Source organism: Cygnus atratus, chromosome 4, assembly GCF_013377495.2.
Source record: "Cygnus atratus isolate AKBS03 ecotype Queensland, Australia chromosome 4, CAtr_DNAZoo_HiC_assembly, whole genome shotgun sequence".
NCBI classification, from domain to species: Eukaryota; Metazoa; Chordata; class Aves; order Anseriformes; family Anatidae; genus Cygnus; species Cygnus atratus.
Window position 1 is genome coordinate 31,269,519 of NC_066365.1, and position 20,717 is coordinate 31,290,235.

General features: G+C 36.5%; 1 protein-coding gene across 1 annotated transcript in view; it reads right to left on the reverse strand.

Annotated features, from left to right (window-relative positions):
* The window catches only part of GUCY1B1 (guanylate cyclase 1 soluble subunit beta 1), a 41,973-nt gene that overhangs the window by 17,678 nt on the left and 3,578 nt on the right, over positions 1 to 20,717 (reverse strand). Inside the window, exons 3-5 of the mRNA XM_035548713.2 lie at positions 9,563 to 9,663; positions 8,667 to 8,785; positions 3,513 to 3,710 (exon numbers count right to left, since the gene is read on the reverse strand). Of these exons, the coding sequence (XP_035404606.1) occupies positions 3,513 to 3,710; positions 8,667 to 8,785; positions 9,563 to 9,663 (418 nt within the window). The remainder of the gene's footprint in view (positions 1 to 3,512; positions 3,711 to 8,666; positions 8,786 to 9,562; positions 9,664 to 20,717) is intronic.

Below are 20,717 nucleotides of genomic sequence, written 5' to 3' on the forward strand. Positions count from 1 at the left end.
ATCTTAATTCTATTTAGCTAAAATGGATTTCAATATCAGGGAAGATAAGGCAAATTGGATTTGAACTAATCAGTTGATTAATGTCAACCAAGGCTTTCCTGAACTATTCAGCTGGAATTGTGAATTCAAATTAAAAAAAAAATAAAAACCCTTTCAGTGCTAACAGAGTTTAACAGAGACAAACTCAGACCTTTCTTTTTTCCTTGCCTTCATCATACATGTCTCAGGCGTTAAAAGGCATTTTTCCTGAAGGACACTGTTCTCAAAAAAGAAAGCCTTACTGTATACCACAAGAACATACATATAAATGTGACTGAGCACTGGCACAGGCCGCCCAAAGAGGTGGTGGAGTCTCCTCCTTGGAGATCTTCAAAAACCACCTGGATGTGGTCCTGGGCACCCTGCTCTGGGTGGTCCTGCTTGAGCAGGGGTTGGACAAGATGAAATCCAGAGGTCTCTTCCAACCTCAGCCATTCTGTGATTCTGTGGAATGCATGAAACAAAATCTAAACACTTAATGAAATAATAAAAAAAAATTGTAAACAATTAAGATCTTCTGCCAACTTCACAGAAACTGTAACATGAAAGACAACTTCAAGCAAAATTTTATGTAAATGTAAACTTAGAAGCCTGCACTATCTCAAGAAGATTTATGTGAGCATTTGTTCTGAACAGTTGGAGAATAAAAGTGGATAACAAAGTATTAAACATCATGTCGCAGATATGGACTTTGTACTAATATAAAGAGAACTACAGATCTTACTAAAACAGTCCCATATTGGATTGTAATATAAATGTTTGAATAAAGAGATTTGGAAGGATAACTTGGGAATCTCAGCTCTGTTCTTGCAAGTAGGAAGGTAACTCCCATAACAAAATCAGAAACTTAGGGCTGAGTACTAAGGCTGAATCAGTTCAAAATAAATAAATAAATAGATGCCAAAATACATTCTTCTTCATGCAAAAATCTAGCTGAAGTCCAAACTGAAATAATTTACAGAAAAGGTGGCACTGGTTGGTCTATAAAAACTGAGGGAATAAAAAGCAACTGCATTGTTCCTCTGTGCTGTGTTATTTAAACAATGCGTTACTAACGGTCAGAAACACATAATTACTAAATTATGGAGCAAGGGATTGAGATGAAAGAAAATGGTTTATTTTTTTCTCCTGTTCCCATTTTTAGAATGGTGTAAAACTAGCCAGGTACCACAATGACAAACTTTAGTTTAAAATCCTCATTCTGTAACATTAATGATTAATAGTTGACCTGCGGTGTAATAGGGAGAGACTTTTATTGTCTGTGTGGATTAATTGCAAATTTTGGCACTGTCATCCTGCAGAAACATAGTACCTGTTTATTCTCTGCTTAGGTACCACTGAAGTTTGTGATTACCTGCGGAGTAAAGCACTATTTGGTGTCATTAAAGGTGTCAAAAGCTGGGCTTTATTAACTAGCAAAGATGAGAAGTTCAGGGCTGAGATAATATTCTAACAGGGACATAATTTTTTAACAGCAATGAGAAAAATCAGGGTAACTGACGTAACAAAATATGAGACAGTGTGCACTTTTTCAGTTAAGAGGTAATACCAATTTTTATGGGCCTATATGCCTTTGGCTCAGAGAGTCTGGAAGAACAGTTTGGATTTAAATGAAACTTTGTGTTCACTTACAATGGATTTGACCAACATTGTCACAATTCTATTTAATTACAGCACAACAATAAGATCTCCAGAAAAGCCTAACAAAAACAAATAAAAATGAAAAGTAAAATTTAGAAACAATATTTAAACTTCTTGGGGACATTTATTACCCGTGAGAAGTCCTATATGGATATTGGTATTGTGCAATACAATCTTCTCAATAAAGTAACATTCAGACTGAGGACACAATTTGTCAGACTTTTGTTCTGGTAGCTGCTTTGCACAACCTGGATTTCTCCTCTTTCCCAGTGATCACCTTTGTCTCTGCATAACCCTTTGATATGCTGGCAGAACTCTCTGTGATAGAACACCAAACAACATAAGTGAACAGATATGGGTAAAAATAACCCAGAAAAACAAATGTTATTTTGAATCTAGTTCACTTCCTCCATCTAGTTTATTTTATAGCTCCACAACAGCTGGAGAGACACACCAGAAAAAGCTGTCCTAGGACAAGCTCGAGCAGGAAGAAAAGGGGGGACTGTGTAAGTTGCCTGCGCCACCAAAAGAAATGTTTGTCAAGCAACAGCTTCAGCATTCTTGCAGCCAACTTTCCAACACGGTCCTCCTAGTCTGTCTTAATACTGAATAAACAGGGACCAAAGAAGAGGACTTTTTTGATCTGTTGCATCCTTACCTATCTGAGTAATAACACTTGCTGTAAAAGTTTTAAATATGGATTTCTACCAAGCAGAATTTAAACAAAGGACATCAAGTATATCACCACTGCAATATGGAAAAAGCCATTCATTATAAACCTGAGATAGCTTTTAACAGGAAACCTAAGAGGCAAATACTCCAATATAGGAGCAGTAATTACCTTTGCCACTGGGTCATCTTTAAATCTCTTATGAAAGCAAGCAAACAATCAATCATATTTTATAGCAATGACTGAATGAACGTTACACTGAAGTTTTTGTTTTTAGACTTTAGCCAAATTAATGCTAAAATAAAGTATTACTTCAGCTAGAGTAGTGAAACTGTGCTAGAAAGGTAGTATGGTTAGGGAATAGTTTAAAAAAAAAAAAAAGAAAAAAGCTTGCTGTACCTGCTTATATTCTTCTGTACTTGATGTAAAATATTTGGTATGAACTATAGTATTGTTAACATCAACAAGTTTTTATGTTGCCATTTTCCCCCTGATGTATCTGAGGCTAACTGCATGTTAGATCAAACCCTGATTTTACACTGTTAGACTGATCAGTTAAATTTTTCTGTTACTCTGTACGGACTCAAAGCAGAAGTTTCTTTTTCCATTTCACAAATAACTTAGCATGCATAATATTACGTAAACTGTATGACTAAGGAATATTTTTCCTCTTCTGGGGCTGTAGGTGTATATCCAGTCATATTCCCATTCAATGGAACCCACAAACCCAGACACACAAACATATCTTGGTTCTGCTAAGGACCTGGCATGAACGCCGAGAGGAAGACTCTGCTCTCCAGCCAGACATCACCAATGCACATCAGCCTCACAGTTTACATACAGATAAAGAATTAAGGAAAGTGGAAAGAGCAACCCTAATAAACCAGTACCAAGTTTCTGTACATCACCTTCTTCTTTGAACAATGGGAATTTGTTCTGAACTGTTCTTGAGTAGGTCTGCTTGCAAATTAAATGCTGGCCTTCTCAGCATGTGACTGACCCATCCTTAAAGCAATCCAAATGACAGTGGCTCTTCCTGAGTCAGTAGCAAAGCCACAGTCTAACAAAGGACAGCAACAACGATTGTTTGCCATCACTTCACTTGTCTTGATTGCGTCCTAATGACATAAACATTCAATGTGTACAACCCTTCAAACATTACCTTCATATCTATTTCTGTGCCATGGATCTGCTGAGCTACTGTTTTGATGATTCCAATGACAATATCCTGTAGACCTTCTCTTTCTGAATAGTAATGCAGAATGAGTCCTTTCCCCTTCTCCGCATCAGTGCATCTGAAGGAAGGGGCTCGCATACCTGGGTAAATAGTAGCAAGATGGTCATGCAGAGCATCCAGGTTCTAGAAGAAGAAATTAAAAACATAATTATAAGGCATATACTTCTTAGCTTTAAAGAAAATAAATACATATCTTGTCTAATCTATTCCATGATTCCCTTTCTCCTACTGGTCACACTCCCTGTGCATTTGCCTTACTATTTCTAAAACAGCCCTCAGCAAGCTTTTCAGGTAGCTTGCAAAGTTCTTTCCATCTACTGTGGAAATGTTTGGACATGAATGACATCAAAACTAGCGCTATAAAAATTACTCTAGGTAGTAAGAATTTATGCTCATTTATGCTGTATTTCAAAACATTTGGTGATTAAAGACCTTGTATGTGTTTCTGAAACCTGCAGCTCATCCATTTGCATCCCTTCCAGATTCTTGTCCCTATAATCTCCCCTTCAGATCCAGACGTCAAATACAAATAAGTGTGTCTGAATAAGCATGAATCTTTCTCCATATTGTCAATGAAACAACATGCTAGCTCTATCATCATAACAGTCAACCCAAGCTTACAGGACCTGACAAAGTCTCAAACTTCAAAGTAAAGTTTTAAATGATTAAAAAGACTGATCTCAAATACAGACTTTGGGAATAAGGGGGGAAAAAAACAACAACACAGAACACATAGAACATATCATAGCTACTACAAAAATGTGTCAGAAAACGCTATTCAAGAAAGAGAAAAGGTCTTTTATATTTTTAGCTGATACCCTGGACATCTTACGTATTTAACTTTAAATTTTCACAAGACAAATTGCTATCTGGGCAGGAAAGTTAAAATGAGAAATTGACAGGCATATCTAATGAGATAATAAAAAAGAGAACAAGAAGATCAAAATCACACTAAGAATACAAGGCTAGCTCTGACTTTGATTAGGAAGCAATTATCAAGGCTCCAGCTTGCTGTTTACTGTATAATGTTTAATACAGAAAGAGCAATCTGGAGTGCTGATTAATGTTACTACCCACATAATTATTTACCTGTTGTAAAATGCATGCAATTCTTTTACATCCTAAGTCCAGAACATTACCATATATTTAAAATGTAGTTCCCCCACACCACAAGCAACTGCTATCATCAGGTTTTGCATGTTGTTTTGCACAAGGAGAAGTGAGGTGAAAATACTTTCAATGTGCTGGCTGGGCCATTCTCTACCTTTCACGACCATCTGTCGATCATTAGATTTGTGGAAGCATACTGAACTTGATTTCACGTGAGCTGTGAAGCGCTCAAGCATCTGCCTCTTCTCCTGGGAGGCCTCCAGAAGAAATGAGGCTCTTAGAAATGAATTCCATAACAGGCACTCAGCCTGGAACTTCCTCCTTCGGCTTTTTAATTTGTTTCAAAATCATGTTTTTGTTGCTCTATCAACACCTCCAAACTAAACCTTGAAGAGGCAACAGTCTGGGAGTCAATTCATTCCAGCTGTTAGTGGGCATTCAATTGCAAAAAGCTGCAAGGGGCTTGAAGGCAAATGCTGTTAAGATCTTCACAGAGTTCAAGACAATGAAATTGGAAGAGACTGCTTTGAAAGAGCGTGGATGAAAACTTGAGAGAGCTGACTTCAAGGAAGTGCTCCTGAATCTCCTTAATTGTGTGCAGAACTCTTCTTTCAGTATACATGCCTCAGAAACAGCTGGGATATACTGACCTTTTAGAAAAAAGATTCTTAAGGAGATATACGGAAACAGAGGGTGCACTATCCAGTTATACAGTCATCAACACCTGAAGAATCTCAAAAGGAGTAAAGCAGAGAATTTTTATAATATGGTTGTCTAATGATTAACATTTAAGTCTGGCACAAGTGTTGCTAACAAATGGCAGTGGCCTAATTGTGAAAGACCACTTTGCTTCCCTAATACCTCATTACTGACTTTGTCCAAGCAACATCAGAGGTGAATCCACATGATTTGCCCTTTAGTCTCGACTGTCAAGACAGCTGGAGTAGAGGACTTGCCCAGAATGCGCTGCAGCTGCTTTTGAGTCCCCAGTGTGTTTTCTCCCTGTGCATGCAGATTATGGGCTGAGCAAAGAGTTTATTGCATCCAGATCTTTGCTCCACCGGAGTCAAGAAGCAGCAGAGATGTGCATCAAGACCCAGGAGCTGAAATTGCTCCCAGATCCTGTCATTTAGACATCTTATCATTGTCACCTCTAACAACTACTCCTATTCTTTCTTCTGTTTGAGCAATTCTAAATTGACATTGCAGCTTCTAGAAGAACAAATGCGTCTTTTTTCTAGTTTGTTCACCTGCTGTGGGCCAGAGGAGTGGTCAGGTACACATAATAACAGGTTAAGTACTCTCCCTGAAATCTTGGCTCCCAGGTTACTCAGATTTATGCCAGAGCTTGTGCTGCGACCAGAGACACTAATTCTAGAGCTGTAGAGAGCAGTGATCATCTCCATGGTGAAACACAAAGTGATCTCCAAGCAGGAATGAACATGGACCAGCAACACTAAGGCAGGCACTAAGGCAGGTCCTGGCCTGTCTGAAAACAGCAAAGTTATGACTGGCACCTGAAATACAAAGATACGCTGTTCAGCTCTGTGCTGTACAGAGCATCTGGGAAGTGTTTTAAAAGAGCAATTAGTCCCGTTAAATTTATTGCACTGCAATTATGAACAATTAAATAGCCAAGTAAATGATCTCCTAAATGAGACAGAACTAACCACTACTCCAGTGTTCCATTTTCTTTCAGCAGAAAGCTACTGAACATAACAAAAGCACACTCTGGGTTTCTTAGGAGGTATCTCTTTTCACACTACTTCTCTTTGGCACAGTGTCTTCTTTCAATACGATTTGCAATTTTTCCAGCCCTGTGTTTTTCATAGGAAGTATAAATATTAGATTTGGTTGTGCTGTCTTCTTCCTCTTTCTTGAAGCCTGAAGTATCTGTGTTTCATCTATGAATAAACTAAATTCTCTCAGAGATATCGAGGGAAACAGAATATAAATATGAGATTTATTTTCACACGCTTAAAAAACCAGCAGCCCTCTATTATTTCACACATTCCTGGGCTCAGTACAGGTCTCAAGAAGCACCTTTTGGAACTGTATTATGTATTTTAAGAATCTGACAAAATCTCGGCACATCAAGTCCAATCAAACCTATTTTTGTAAGCATATAAATGAGCTTCCTGACCTAATCTGACTGCTGGAAGCTGCAAAAACAATAAATCACAGATAATGTTGATTTTCCATCATAATTAAAAGCTAAAAAGTACATTGCTGGCACAGCTATTAATATATTAGTCTTGATAGAATTTACAGAAGTACATAACAGCTAATGTCATCTTTTAGCACTGAAATGCAAACAGAAAAGCCTAAATTACAGTCATTAGAAGAATATAAATGTATGCTGTTCACACTTCTACAGAGGTTTGGTGTGTACTACAAACATGTCCACCATTATTCACAGTAAGGAATAGAAACAGAAGTATACTGGATGGAAAAGGGGATGAGAGGAAGATGAAAGGACTAGCCCACCAGTGTGTACCCAAAGTGATGGAGGAATAGACCAGCTACGTCTTTTTTTTTCATCCTCTCCTATTCTTTCTCAACCCTAATCACAGCTTCAGTACATCTTTAAAAATTACGTTGATCTGAATGCTTGCTTTGAGGGAAGCCTGTGAATGAGGTATAAAATATAAAGGATATCCTTTCCCACAGACACACAATGGTACACAGACCACACACTTGGTAGGCATCAGTGGGAGCATACATATAACCTGTCTGTCCGCCCAGCAATTACAGTCCATAGGATTTGCAACAGAATTCTGGGTTGAATAAATTTAGGATGCTCTGCAATAATCCAGATTGTAGGGCAGGTACTGAGGTATACAAGTAAATATTCCAGTAATTCAGCAAAACGTGCTTTCTGCTCTTTTCACTTGTTATTACTGGAGAGATTTTTAAGGACAAAGATGACAAGAAGCTGCTAAATTTCTAGTGAAAATTGATAAAGGTTTGACACAACAATTGGACAATCTCCTGTGAAACATTAATCAGTTCAGTGTTTTTAAACTCAATACAGCATGCACGTCTCCGCAAGAGTGACATATATCACAAACCATAAATTCAAACTGTTTTTGAAATGAACAATGTTGAGGTGACAAGAAAGGGAAGCCCCTTTTTTCTACGCTTGGAAACCACATTTTAGAGAAGTTATTACACTTCTTCCATGCTATTGAAAAATTACATTCAGTTTGTTTTATTTTATAGCACACTATCAAACTGTTCTTAAGTTAGGAAAGCACAAAAATGGGCTTAAACACTGTTACTCTATCCCACCCTCAGTTCATGGAGAAAATAAAATCTTCTGTCTTAAGAGATAAGCTGTGTATGATCTTCACTCTGTACATAGTGTACAATTAGAAATAACACGTATCTGTAATTAGTCAAAGAGCACTTGGGACAAGAAATATCCTGCAAATCTGAAGACCGCATTTTCTGATAATATAAACAACGTAAAGCCTTTTTAATTAACATACACAGACAATTTGGTGCGGGGTTTTCATGTCTCTTGTACTCTATACTTCTGTTACCTAGAAAACTCCTGTTCAAAACTTTTATTTGCAGTTTCAAATTAATTTTCAGATTTATGAATGCCTCTGCAAATCCAGCTTACGTGCCTTCTCATTCCCTTTTCACGTAACTAAACAGTTAAAGATGATTGTTTAAAGAGAAAAATAGTACTCTGAAATCAGGTACTGAAATAGGACTGAAATATCAGGTAACCGAAGAATATATTAACCGAGAGGGAAACAGAACAGCAATGCCAGAACTTCTGAGTAGTGAAAAGATCTATAGAACACAAATACCAACATTTTTCATACACCTCTCCACAAGTAACTGGAAGATAATACCAGATTATGGCATTTTATCTCCAAATCCTATTCTAACCTGTTGGCTAGACCATACTTCTGTCTGGTCCAACGTATTTGAAATAATTAGGTGTAAAAATCTTACCTGCAAAAATTCTCTGACATTTGAGCCCAGGACACGTAGAATTGTATCATAACCAGATTCTTGACAAAACACAAAAAACATCTTCCCAAACATTTGAAGAATTTCCCCAGCGTTTAGATCTAGTTAAAACAAGAAAATGTGACAGTTCAAATATTGCATTTCATGCACTTTGCTTACTACTTTAGTCTCATATTCATAAATAAGAAAGACAGTACCTAAACTCTACCCAGATGCAGCAGGCCAAGAATATGGGGACAACAAGATTCAGGGTCCACATACCCAGTAATGTGTATTCAATACGGGAATTTCAGTACAATGTACTGATTACCTTTATGGTTTTGGGGCATTGTGCATTCCGTGTATCTGTAGTGTTTTAGATTTTGATACAGATAAGGAAACACTGTTTGCAAATAATCATCAATGTTCGCCTCAGGGGAGTTACTTCTGGGTTACAATAGTGTGAAACCACATCAGCTGCTCCAATTCAACATGACTACTAGTCATCGTCGTCTTTTGAGTTCTTGGCTAATTACTCTTTCAGAACAAATTCATACTGCATTTGGGTCTGCAGATAAAATAAAGATGATGGGCATACTTCTGCCTTTTAAACTACAGACCATTGTGGGAATGACTGAAAACAAATGCTACCCCAGTTAATGGTAGATATGAAATATGACATGCCATAAACACTTCTGTCACTGGGCATGCTAGTTCAGCAGAGAAATCAAAGATGCAAAGATCAAATCCTTTCTTCTGAGATTTTGTAGTTTTCTTTCTGACCATTACCATGTTTCCATTTCTTCTTTGTTAAATCCTGTGTCTCTCTGCTACATGGATTTTTTTTTTTTTAATCATACATGTGATAAGTGGGCAAAGAAGATTTCCATATTACTTACTAAGGACCTTGCTTGCAGCTGCAACCAGGTCATAGGTTTTGGAATCGTCATATATTATTCTGACAAGAAACTGTCCTTCCTCATCCAGCTGTGCCTCCTTCCTAAAAAGAAAATATAACAAAATATTTTTGGTTGAGGGAGAAGCACCAAATCTATAAATCAATTACATATTGTTTGGTATTAGTCTTTAAATAAGGTAAGTCCATAGGTTATACCTTTAAGAAATTACTTGTAGAAAATTAGAAATACATCTGATCCATACCTCAGGATAAATAAAGTACAACACCATTCTCTTACGATCATTTGTGCTCTGAAAACAATAATTAGCTGGGAGAAAATAAATATGATTTTTCAGCACAGAGCCTCACAAAGAAGCTGCTGAACTAATTAAAGATAGAATTTGTAATTTAAAAAGGGAAATATCTAATAAACCAGAATTAGAAAAATTTTCAAAAAGACAGATGATTAAGTTTTTTTTTTTTAAATAAAAATTAGGTATATGTCATATGAATTAAGACAATCATCAGCTCACCACTGTACCCTAATTATTTCTCTAATAGAAAAATGAAAGACAACCATGGGGAAAAATTACTTACTAGTACTGTGGTAATGAAGGGCTCCTACCAGAGAAGGACAGAAACTTGTCTTGAGATAAGGTTGAAACATACTGCATAAGAGCAAATATTCTAATGGCTCAAAACTTCTAACAATCATCAGGATTATAAACCTTTAAAAACTAGATTCTAAACCCACTATCTAAAATTCTGCATCCCCTTTTACAACAAAATCTTCCATCTCTACCACCATATTTCATGCATCATTAGAACAAAACTCTTTGACATTTAGCTTCTGATTTTCTACAGCTAGCATATTTTCTTTTTAAAATAAAATAATACAAACTAATAATGCCTATACAACAATTCAAGTATTTACAGTTGTACTGGAAATATCCATCCATACAAACACAGAAACATTTTCTGTGTTACTCATGCAAAGAGAGGCCCCAGGTTTAAGTATTCTGTTTCATGTTAAAACTGCTAGATGACAAATGGTACTGTTGATAAGGCCTGATTCCAATCTCATGTGATATTATTCTATTGACCTAAATGAAATTACTTGTCATTTAACCCTCCAGTTAGTAATCATCAGTCTTTGACCATCTGCCCACTTATCAATGGAAGTCTGGAATCCTTTATTTTCTTCTTCCTCTTCCACTTCCTTTAACCACGCTCATCATATTCTTACCACTGACCAAAAATTATACTACACTGGTATTATATTTAAAATATGTTGACATTTGTTATTAATTAATGAGCTCTCATACCATCTACATGACTTACGCCTTTTTACACCCATTCTATGAATAGGTATAATGAGCCAAAAACAAGCTAAGCAACTTTCCCAAGTTCTCATGTTTCACAAGTTTTACAAGTTTCACAAGGCTATATAGCCTTTAGATGAAAGTAAACATCCTATGGAATAAATATAAAAGGAACATCACTTGTTATAAAATGACATGGAAAACATTAATAAACTTAACGTGTTTTTTTTTTTAATTTATTTATTTATTTTATTACACTCTCTGGGAGCTTCCCAAATGGAATGAAAGAATAGACAGCATTAAGCAGAGCAAAATTGGCTGCAAGAGTTTTGTCAAATATGTAAAAATAAAAAGCACAGTATTATTTTTTATGACTAATCAATTGCAATAATTTATTCGTTAAGAATTAGTGTTTTTATAAAAAATCAAGCAGAAATCATTTGTGTACACACAGTCCCCTGCAACTCTTTTTTTCATACTCCAAAAAAGTACTTCTGGTCCTCCTCCCCAGTCATTCTCTGAAAACTTCAGATCAGCCTGCAGGATATCAAGTCTCACTGATTCCTGAAAACAGCTCCCATGCCATATATTCTATCTTTTCCTAAGCAGCAGAATAACTAGTTTTTTTAATGGTAAACATCCTGAAGCATATGAGGTCCGTCAGTGACAAGAAGGTGTTTACACTTCCTAAGAACTGAACTGAAATCGCATGAGAAAAGAAAACCATCTTGATTCTTTGATTCTCATAAAATGGTATGTAACTGGAAGTCAAATATGGTTTAGAGGGAAGTTTGCAAAGGGTGCACAAACTTTCCCACATCCCTGATACACGCTGTGCTTTCTCTTAGTCTCTCAGTTCTCAGCCAAACCACAAAGGATTACACACACATCTGGAAAAGCAATGAACATCCTCAGAAATACTGCATACTTGCACAAGCCACTAGACACAGCTTTTGTGTGTGAGAATTTTCTGTATTAAAAAAAATTGAACGAGTTTGATCACTCTGGTATCTCTTTCAAAATGGTTAGTTCCTTCCAGTTACATTGACTGGAACTTTTCCTGCTTCTTTCTCAGTGCCAAGCCATGCTTACTTTTTTAATTAGCTTCACTGTATTTCATCAAAGTTTGTCTTCAATGCCTACAGCTTCTCTGAGCCATCTCTTTTTAAAATTAGCACTGGTTATTTCAATGCCTACCCCATTTATATTATTCAGCTACTTTCGGTTTTCTCCACTTTTCTCTAGATGCTTTGCATCACTCAGCAGCCATCCTCTTTGTAGCCTTAGTATGTATTTCCGATTAAAATAACTTTATTAGTAAAGTTAAACAAACAAAAAACGTTCATTAGCAATTATGTCTGCATTGGACATAATTTTCTGGGAAGAAACTGCAAGCTCCAAGGCTTCACTCTCCCTCAGTATCAGCAGTCTTGATGGGCATTCCAGCAGTACAGGCAAAGAACCTGCTGTTTGTACTGCAGCCTGATCATCCAAGAGAAAAAATAATGCCCTGCTTTTTAGTAATTTTTATTTTAAAAAGACACAGAAAGATATTAAAAAATTGTGACCCAACAAAAGCCAACCTCCTTTTTGGGAAATTTTTTCTTTCTAGAGAATTTGCTGAAGTAAATATTTGCTCTAGCAGGGGACTACATTCCTCACTCAAAACTGTGTGGACAAAAAATCTTTGTTTGTCCTACAGTTATGGTAAATCCCCTGACAATGTCTGATGTAAACCTCTGTCAAAAGACAAACAGCTTTTTTCTAAAACCAGTGCTTGAAAAATACTAGAAGCAAGATTTTTTTTTTCCTGGGATGATTCCTTCTCCATACCTCTCGGCCCTGCTGTGCTGGTACATCCCAATCATTTAGCTCAATGCAGAACTGACTTGTAATTCAGCTAAGTATTTGTTTTACTGGGTTATTTTTCTGCTGGATGGATTTCCCAGTCTCTTCCTCCCCTGGTCACAGAAGCTGCTGTGCATACAGAACAACATGTAGGTAGACAGAGCTGCTGAGGACACGACAGGCAGTTCAGTGAAGTTGGCTGAAGCCTTTTCCCCTGCCTCCAGTGAAACAAACTGCGTTTCTGAAGCCTTTCTGTTTCTCTTGGTAATCTGACATCAATGAGAACTTTGGGAAACCCTTCTCTCTGAAACGCATGATTATCCTTAAGGCTACAGGTGATGAGGAAATTCTGCTGTAAGTTTATCCGAAATGACCAATGCAATGTGAAAACACTTTTATTTTCAGAGGCATTTGTCCCTCAGCAAATGTATCGAATTGCAGGTCCTCTAGTAAACTTCTTTGAGAGCAGAGCGTCAGAGCTATGAGCACCAGAGGCTGACCACAATGTTAACACCGGCAGTCCAGGAAACAGGACCAAGCTATTAAAATGTTCATTTAGGTGAATGGGCAATGCCCAAGTTATTTCCTCACGGCTGCAGTTTTCTCACTTAATTGCCTGACCCCTACCTGCTCTATCAAACCTGTCTGCATTTACAGTAAGGAGCTGCTTCTACAACAAGAGTGATATGAAGAAACGAGCAATTCTTCCAGTTCTAGCTGTTTTTACTCCACGACCTATGAGTATCATGTATGAAAACAAACCTGCCTGTGTGGAACAAGATGTGACTATAAGCCTGGGTGTCTGAACCGTAAAATACCAGAAGGCTGCAACTGCTCTCATCCGAACAGCTTCTCTCTCCTGGCTGACAGATGGTTCCTGAGCTGGGATTAGAACTGGAATATAGCATGGCCTCCTTCAATGCACAGAATTTACATTTGGCTGACAATATTTCATAAAAAACATCATCATTCACAGCTTTATGAAAAACTGTGGCACTTCTCTTGAAATGTTTTGCTGCAATCATTATTCTCATTTTTTTAACAGATGTTTTCTGCAGACCCTGGTGTTTGATCACAAAGGTATTAACAGCAATAACATGTGGTGACTTTCTTAAGGGCTTGACTGGAAAGGAACCAAATGCAACAAGTTCTGGCAAATTCCCAGTTCCAGCTCTGGTTAATTCTTTAGTGAAGCAGCAGCACTACAGTAGCAAACTTTTAACTTTCATATGCCCTTGCTTTCAAAACAACTTCTAAGACAAATAGAACATGATTTACAATTAATTTCTCATTTACATTTCTAGAAACAAAAGAAGGGTGTGTTTTGCTCCCCAGTAAGTTTATGTTTAAAAATTTTAAAAATCCCAGGAGACTGATGCTCTTGCCTGAACAGACTCCTGCTGTCAGCACACAGGATGTGCTATTTCATGGTTCAAAACTTGCATCCTTTGTTATGCCTGTCCTGACTGCTGCGGTCTGGCAGTCCTTTTTATTCACTCTAGGATAATTTTGAATGATTACACAGAGCTATCCCAACTGTGGCAAACAAAGATTCCAGCCAGGACTTTTTCTAAAATGTTTTCCTCCTGAATGTTTAAATTATCCAGGTTAATCTGTGGAAGTTTACTTGGGAAAAAATAACCTTAACCATTGCACCATGGAAAATAACAGTAACACAGAGGACATTTCTCACGTACGGGTTTGACCTTGACATCATCCAAATCAATGGAAAAATTCCTACCAAGATGATCAAAGCAGGATCAAGTCCTAAAAGCAGCCCTTCTGCTATTGGTCATGCTAACACCCCCAAATTGCCGTTGGTCTAGAAGCACAAAATAGTGTTACAGGTGTACAATGGGCCCTTTGAAAATCTTTTCCATTGTGAAGCTAGTTTAGTATTTGAAAACACACTACTCACGTTCAAAGGTAGCGTTAATAATTCACAAAGATGAATGAAATCTTAAGTGCTAACAAACATTCAGACAAAAACCACTCTTAAAATGATAACAGACCTTGTACTATGGATTTTTAGACCACAGGTTGCACACATTTTTATTTCACCCTCAGACTTCACACTGTAAACCTCAAAGAAGTGTGGTCTGGAAAAGACCCATTCTTTCTTAGCACAGAGATTCCTAACTTGTATGCATGGGAAAAGGCTTGCTATGAATGTTGATCTTTAAAGTCCTGGAAACATATGGGAAATACTTTCTCTCTTTTGATGTTTCAAGGATTTCCTTTTGCCATCTTAAGAGATTTTACAGGCAACACAGTTGGACAAGATGCCATGACAGGTTGGTCCTGTATACATGTTTTTCTTACTTATGTAGTACATCCTCCACAAAGTGGATTTTAATGTAGTTTTGCGGTCAGATTGTAGCATTTAAAAGCAATTGTAATAAATCATAATCAAGTAGAAGGTTGCAGCTTTTAGAACTTTATTATTTTTGCTTATGTAGCACTTGGTTATTTTATCTCTGTAGTCAGTCATAAGGCTGGAATTAAAAAAAAACAACCAACAGCAACAACAAAAAATGCAACAATGAAAAAAAGCATTTTTTTCTACAGAAGAACCCTTCTCGTCATAGAACTTTGCATGCAGTAAATGTTGAGAAAATGTAATGGATACAAACAGGAAAATTAGATGATTGGAGACTAGGTGGAACAATTCTTTGTATCCTCAAGATACACAAGCTTATCCGTGACAGCTATACTACTATTTAGAAGCTGTTGGTATCACTTTAACAGATTATCTAGTGTACCAAAAGTACAACTGGACCTCTTCCTATCAAAACTATGGTCCTAAGTGCATGCCATGGGTGTGTCACCTTGAACACGCCACAACAGCGACTTCCAAGACCACCTCTATGACTCCTTCCATGATAGGCATTGTTTCTGTTGGGACTTTTGCCACCATTGTGCTTAACTATTCTTGGTGTACCAAGGATGGAAAAAGTGCTTGTTAAATTGAAGAAACCAGTCAAAACAATCTTCTTGACAAAATAACACTACTGCACTTAGAAACCCAGCATGATTCTGATCTCACTGATAGGAGCATGTCAAGCTTAATTCAGTTCCAACAGCAACATTATTACGCAGAATTACATGTGTCAGAACTAAAGATGATATCAGTGAAATCCAAATCATCATCCTTGCATCCCTCTTACATTAAGATGGCAAAATCACTGCTTATTGTATTACTTCACACATGGTTTGTGTTTTCAAAACACTATTAATCCTTTTTCATGTATTTCACAAAGATGCTTTAACTAAAAGTATTTAAAATATTGATCCAAGCTTCCCACTCCTCCCAGAAAAAAAAAAAAATAGACTTGTACGTGCTATGGATGGTCTAGAGATATTTTAAACACCCATCTGGGAAAAACATAAATTATATTAAGTTACAAGATTAGAAAAAAATGGGAATCTGTCCAGGAAAATGACATTCTGGGTAAAGTAAATAGGTGTATTTATAGACTTAGCGCTCTGAGCTATTTCCCAGTTTTACAAGCTGGAGATGAGAGTGTTTAATGTAGGTTTTCAAAACAAGATTATCCTAGAAGATACAGTTAACAAATGAGCAAGTTCTTTGTTACTAATCCAAATACTAAAAATATTATTAAAAACACAAAGCTAGTATTATTTTGCTTCCTTTTACATAAGTGGACTAAAACGAATGGTATTTACCATACCAAGGAATGGTATTTCTTTTAATCATTTCGTTTATAAGAGTGACTGATATGTTTATAACACCTGGTATCCTGACAGATCTAGAAGTACTTCCCAGTTCTGGGAAATCTAAAAAGTACCTGAGAGATACTGAAAACACACTCACACCATGCTCCAAACCTATTTCTTTTTAGCCAGGTCTTTCTCAAATGAATTAAAGAATTTGGCATCCACACAGTTTAAAATCCTGACCTCCAAACAGGTCCTTCTGCTGTGAGGAACTGAAGGAGCAGCCACTTTCTGGATAAACACTAACATTAAGAGGTGTAATGGATTAAAATAATCAATCTATTGCCCTTTCACCACTAATGGCTTTCCAAATTGTCTTTCTGATCTCTATTTATACTTAACCTGTATTTTTTTTTAATTATTATGAGATTGATCAAAGGGAACACTCCATCTTCAGTACTGGGTAGACACAATGCTAATGGAGGCAGGAAAAAATCAATTTTCCTGGCTTTTCACAGACCACTGTAATTAATTGTAACTCGGTTCTACACAACCCAGAAGAAGTATGGACTCCCATATATAAAGCTGTAGTGAAGAGTCTATTTTTTCATCAGTGTTCATGGTGAAAAGGCACTTAAGATAATTAACACAGTATGCCTGTAATGTCTTTGAGCATGAAGGAATCAGTAACTTTGGGTAAACTGTAAAGCAAACATTCCTTGTAATAAATTAGTTGTGGGCTGGGAAGGGCAAATACTGAGCAAGGTCCTGCAGCTCAACAAAGCAAGAGAGTTGATTCACATAGGACTGATTATCAGCACTGCAATATAGTTCTACATGTCTGTGTGGTAAAATCCAAAACCAGCTTGATAGGCACCTGGACTTCTTCTACAGTTCCTGCCAAGAGAAGTACATAGGAAAGGAACAGAAAAGCCAGCAACTTGGGAGTAATCCCAAAGGCATTAAGATTAAAATAAAATAAAATGAAATAAAATAAAATGAAATAAAATAAATAAAATAAAATAAAATAAAATTAAATTAAATTAAATTAAAATAAAATAAAATAAAATAACTGAAGTCCTAGGCACATCCAAATGTACACTCAGATGTCTAAAAGGAGTTTGGCACTAAGCTTCTTATGCAAATCAGCTCTTGTTGAGAAATATCACAAAAAAAATAATAAAAAAATGGAACGACTATCCCATGCTTCAACAACATGATACCTAATTGAAATACCATACCTCATACTTTGTACAGGTCTTTGATTTTGCCTATTTAATCTGCATTTTTATTGCCCAGGCCACATTGTGGTTATGTAGATTTGATATGCACACACGCACGCACGTATATACCTGTACACATAAGTATTTCTATGCCTATGTATCTATAAAGGGAAGTATAGTTTCTCCAGAAACTTTACATTCTAAGCTGATGATTAACCTACCTTCTCCCCTAGCAGAAGTGATGCTGTTAACACAGTACAGATTGATACAGACTATGGTACAGTTTTACATTATTTCTAGTACATTTACATGCCTTTTTTTTTTCTATTTATATTGCCCTATATATGGAAATTAGCTGAAATCTTAGAGAACACTACATTTTCTGAAATTATTATATACATTATATAAATATATTATATAATAATAATAATTATATAATAATATAATGTATATACATATTATATACATTATAAAATTATTATTATTATAAAACAAATGTCTCATAAAGAGCCAGAAGCATTTGATGAGCTTCTTTTTGTTACTTTGCGCAAGCTGGAAAGATGAGCTCAAGTACTGCTTATAGCAACCTTGGTGAAGTTCGCTCCTTACTACATTTCCCTGCCTCTCCCCGAGCCTACATGATTGCACGATGCAACCTACCCATCACACCTAAAATCTTCTTTTCCCCAAGGCTACTGAATCTTTCAGTATTGAGGACAGGCTCTACACAGACAGTACACAACTATTCAATATTTTATCCCATTGGTCAATATATAACGTCAGGCTTGATATACAGCATAGTTTTATAATCCAGCTCTGAAGACAGAATTGTGCCTTCCCAAGAAGCCTGTCTGTCTATATATCCCTATACTTGCATGGAGAAGTATTAATTAACAGGTTAGTGAGACCAATTATATAATTTCTGTTTTAAATGGATGACAAAACCACAGATCAAAAAATACATGTAATGGTAACAATAAATGAACAAAAGGTTTCATTAATCTTGAATGCCCAGTTTGAGACAGGTGAACCTGTTTTTTCACGATACTCTGTACTTTTTATGGTCAAAGCACAGCTTTCATGGACTTCACACGTCACCAGCATCAGATCCACAATTCATCTCAATTCCAGCACCTCTTAAGAGCTTAGTGTTGTAACTTGTAACAAGTCTTTCATTGTAGCTTTTGTCAATAATATCTGAAAAGGCAAACTGGTACACTATAAACTATTATTACATCTAAACATTTTGCTAAGCAACAGTAATAGGCAAAAACTTCGATTTTTTACAGGATTTGCCACAAACAAAAATTGTATTTTGCCATAGACGTAAGCAGAGAAAATTATCTTTGGCAAGGTAACATTCTAAATTCAGTATAAAGTCTATATACTGAAGTATAGTCCCTTTATTTTCCAGCTGCAAAAGAAGTTCTTTTTGTTTGTTTGTTTGTATAGGAAACATAAAAATCTAGTTTTTGTTATACTAGAAATTCCCAGGGAACAATGTGAGTTTAAACCAAATCCAATTCTTTCCCCTGTTTAAAAAAAAAAAAAAAAAAAAGTAATACAAATTCTTAAAGGCACAGTTGAGTAGATTTTCTCTTTTTATATTATTTGACTTTATATTATTTACTATACTGGAATATAACTGCACATAAAATTAATGAGAATATCACATTCTATCAATGAGTTCATAAGTTCGTAAGTACCCAAACTCTAATGAAAGTTACTGGAGGGCAATTTTACATGTATAAATAAACAAAATCATCTACCTCTCTTGACTTAATTAGCCAACTTGTAACAACACCATTATGCCTGCTATGAATGCCACTGAAAATTTATCCAATAAACATGTATTCTTAAATCATCTACTTTTTACTGCAAAGCCTACAGTAACTAGTCTGATCTATGCTACCCCTTACTGACATCAAGCTGTGTCCATACCATTTCCTAAAGGAAAATGCCAGCCTGCATTATATCATAGCATGATAATTATCCAGCCCCCTGTGTTTCACTGTTTTAACCATAACAGGATAGTTACGGAAAACAAATTCTGATGAGTGGACTAGCCTAGATGCTTGGTAGCTGATAATGGATAAAGTCTGGGGGAGGACAACAAAGCTTTCCTTCCTCAAAGGAAAAGTGATTGCCTTTAGATCTTCCTTGGTGCACACTTCCAGTCCCTGAATCCATGGGAAGTCAGCGTTACCCAGCAGGCTACTCAGACCTTGAGCATTGGCATTTAAGAGCAGGTGTGGACAGCGCATGCCAGACTGATCCACAAAAGGGCAAAGGCAGGATGATGCTTTGGTTCCACACTAAGCACTGAGCACCAGGAAAATAATACTACTTCTTGCTTTCTACATCCCGTACTAAGGTTCATCTGGCAAAGAATACGTGGCTCCCGGGGCACAACATGAGTATTTTGCTACTGTGAAAGTTTCAACACAGATATTCTTTTCTAGAACCATTAAAAAAATGGTTTTACCTCTAGATGTTTAGTTTTTGCAACAGAGTTTTTAACTTCTGCTCTAGTTATTCCATGCTCGCAGGCTACACATGTTTTGCGGGGACTTCTAACAGAGAAACAGAAGGAAGATGGAGACTACAGTTGAGTGACTGTACCATTTCATTTCTCAAAAACTATCTTTTAGATCTTTCATGTACCTCTATGGGAAAAACACTGATTTATTTTACACTGTTGCGATGAAACGTTTGAATGTGTTTCTTAATATGGCATTCAAGTTCTCATTCCTATTCTTGACAATACATCTGAAATTGTCACAGTTTGAGTATCTAACCTGGCCTAAATTTAGATTTAGGAGCCTGTGGGAAAATCCTGTATTCATTTAATCAAACACAGAGTGAAGTGATACACAGGGAAACACAGGAAAAGCTACTATGTACATATTCCCAGCAGACAGCAGTGCCCTAGCTCCCACATACCACCCTGGAGCTGTTTCAAGAAGACATCACTGTTAATACTTCAGTTTTTTACACACTTAAGCCTTTAGAGCTGCTGAACAGAGTGCTCAGATTTTCACATGTACTGGCTGTGCAGCTCAGCTACATGTGGCATCTGTTGCAA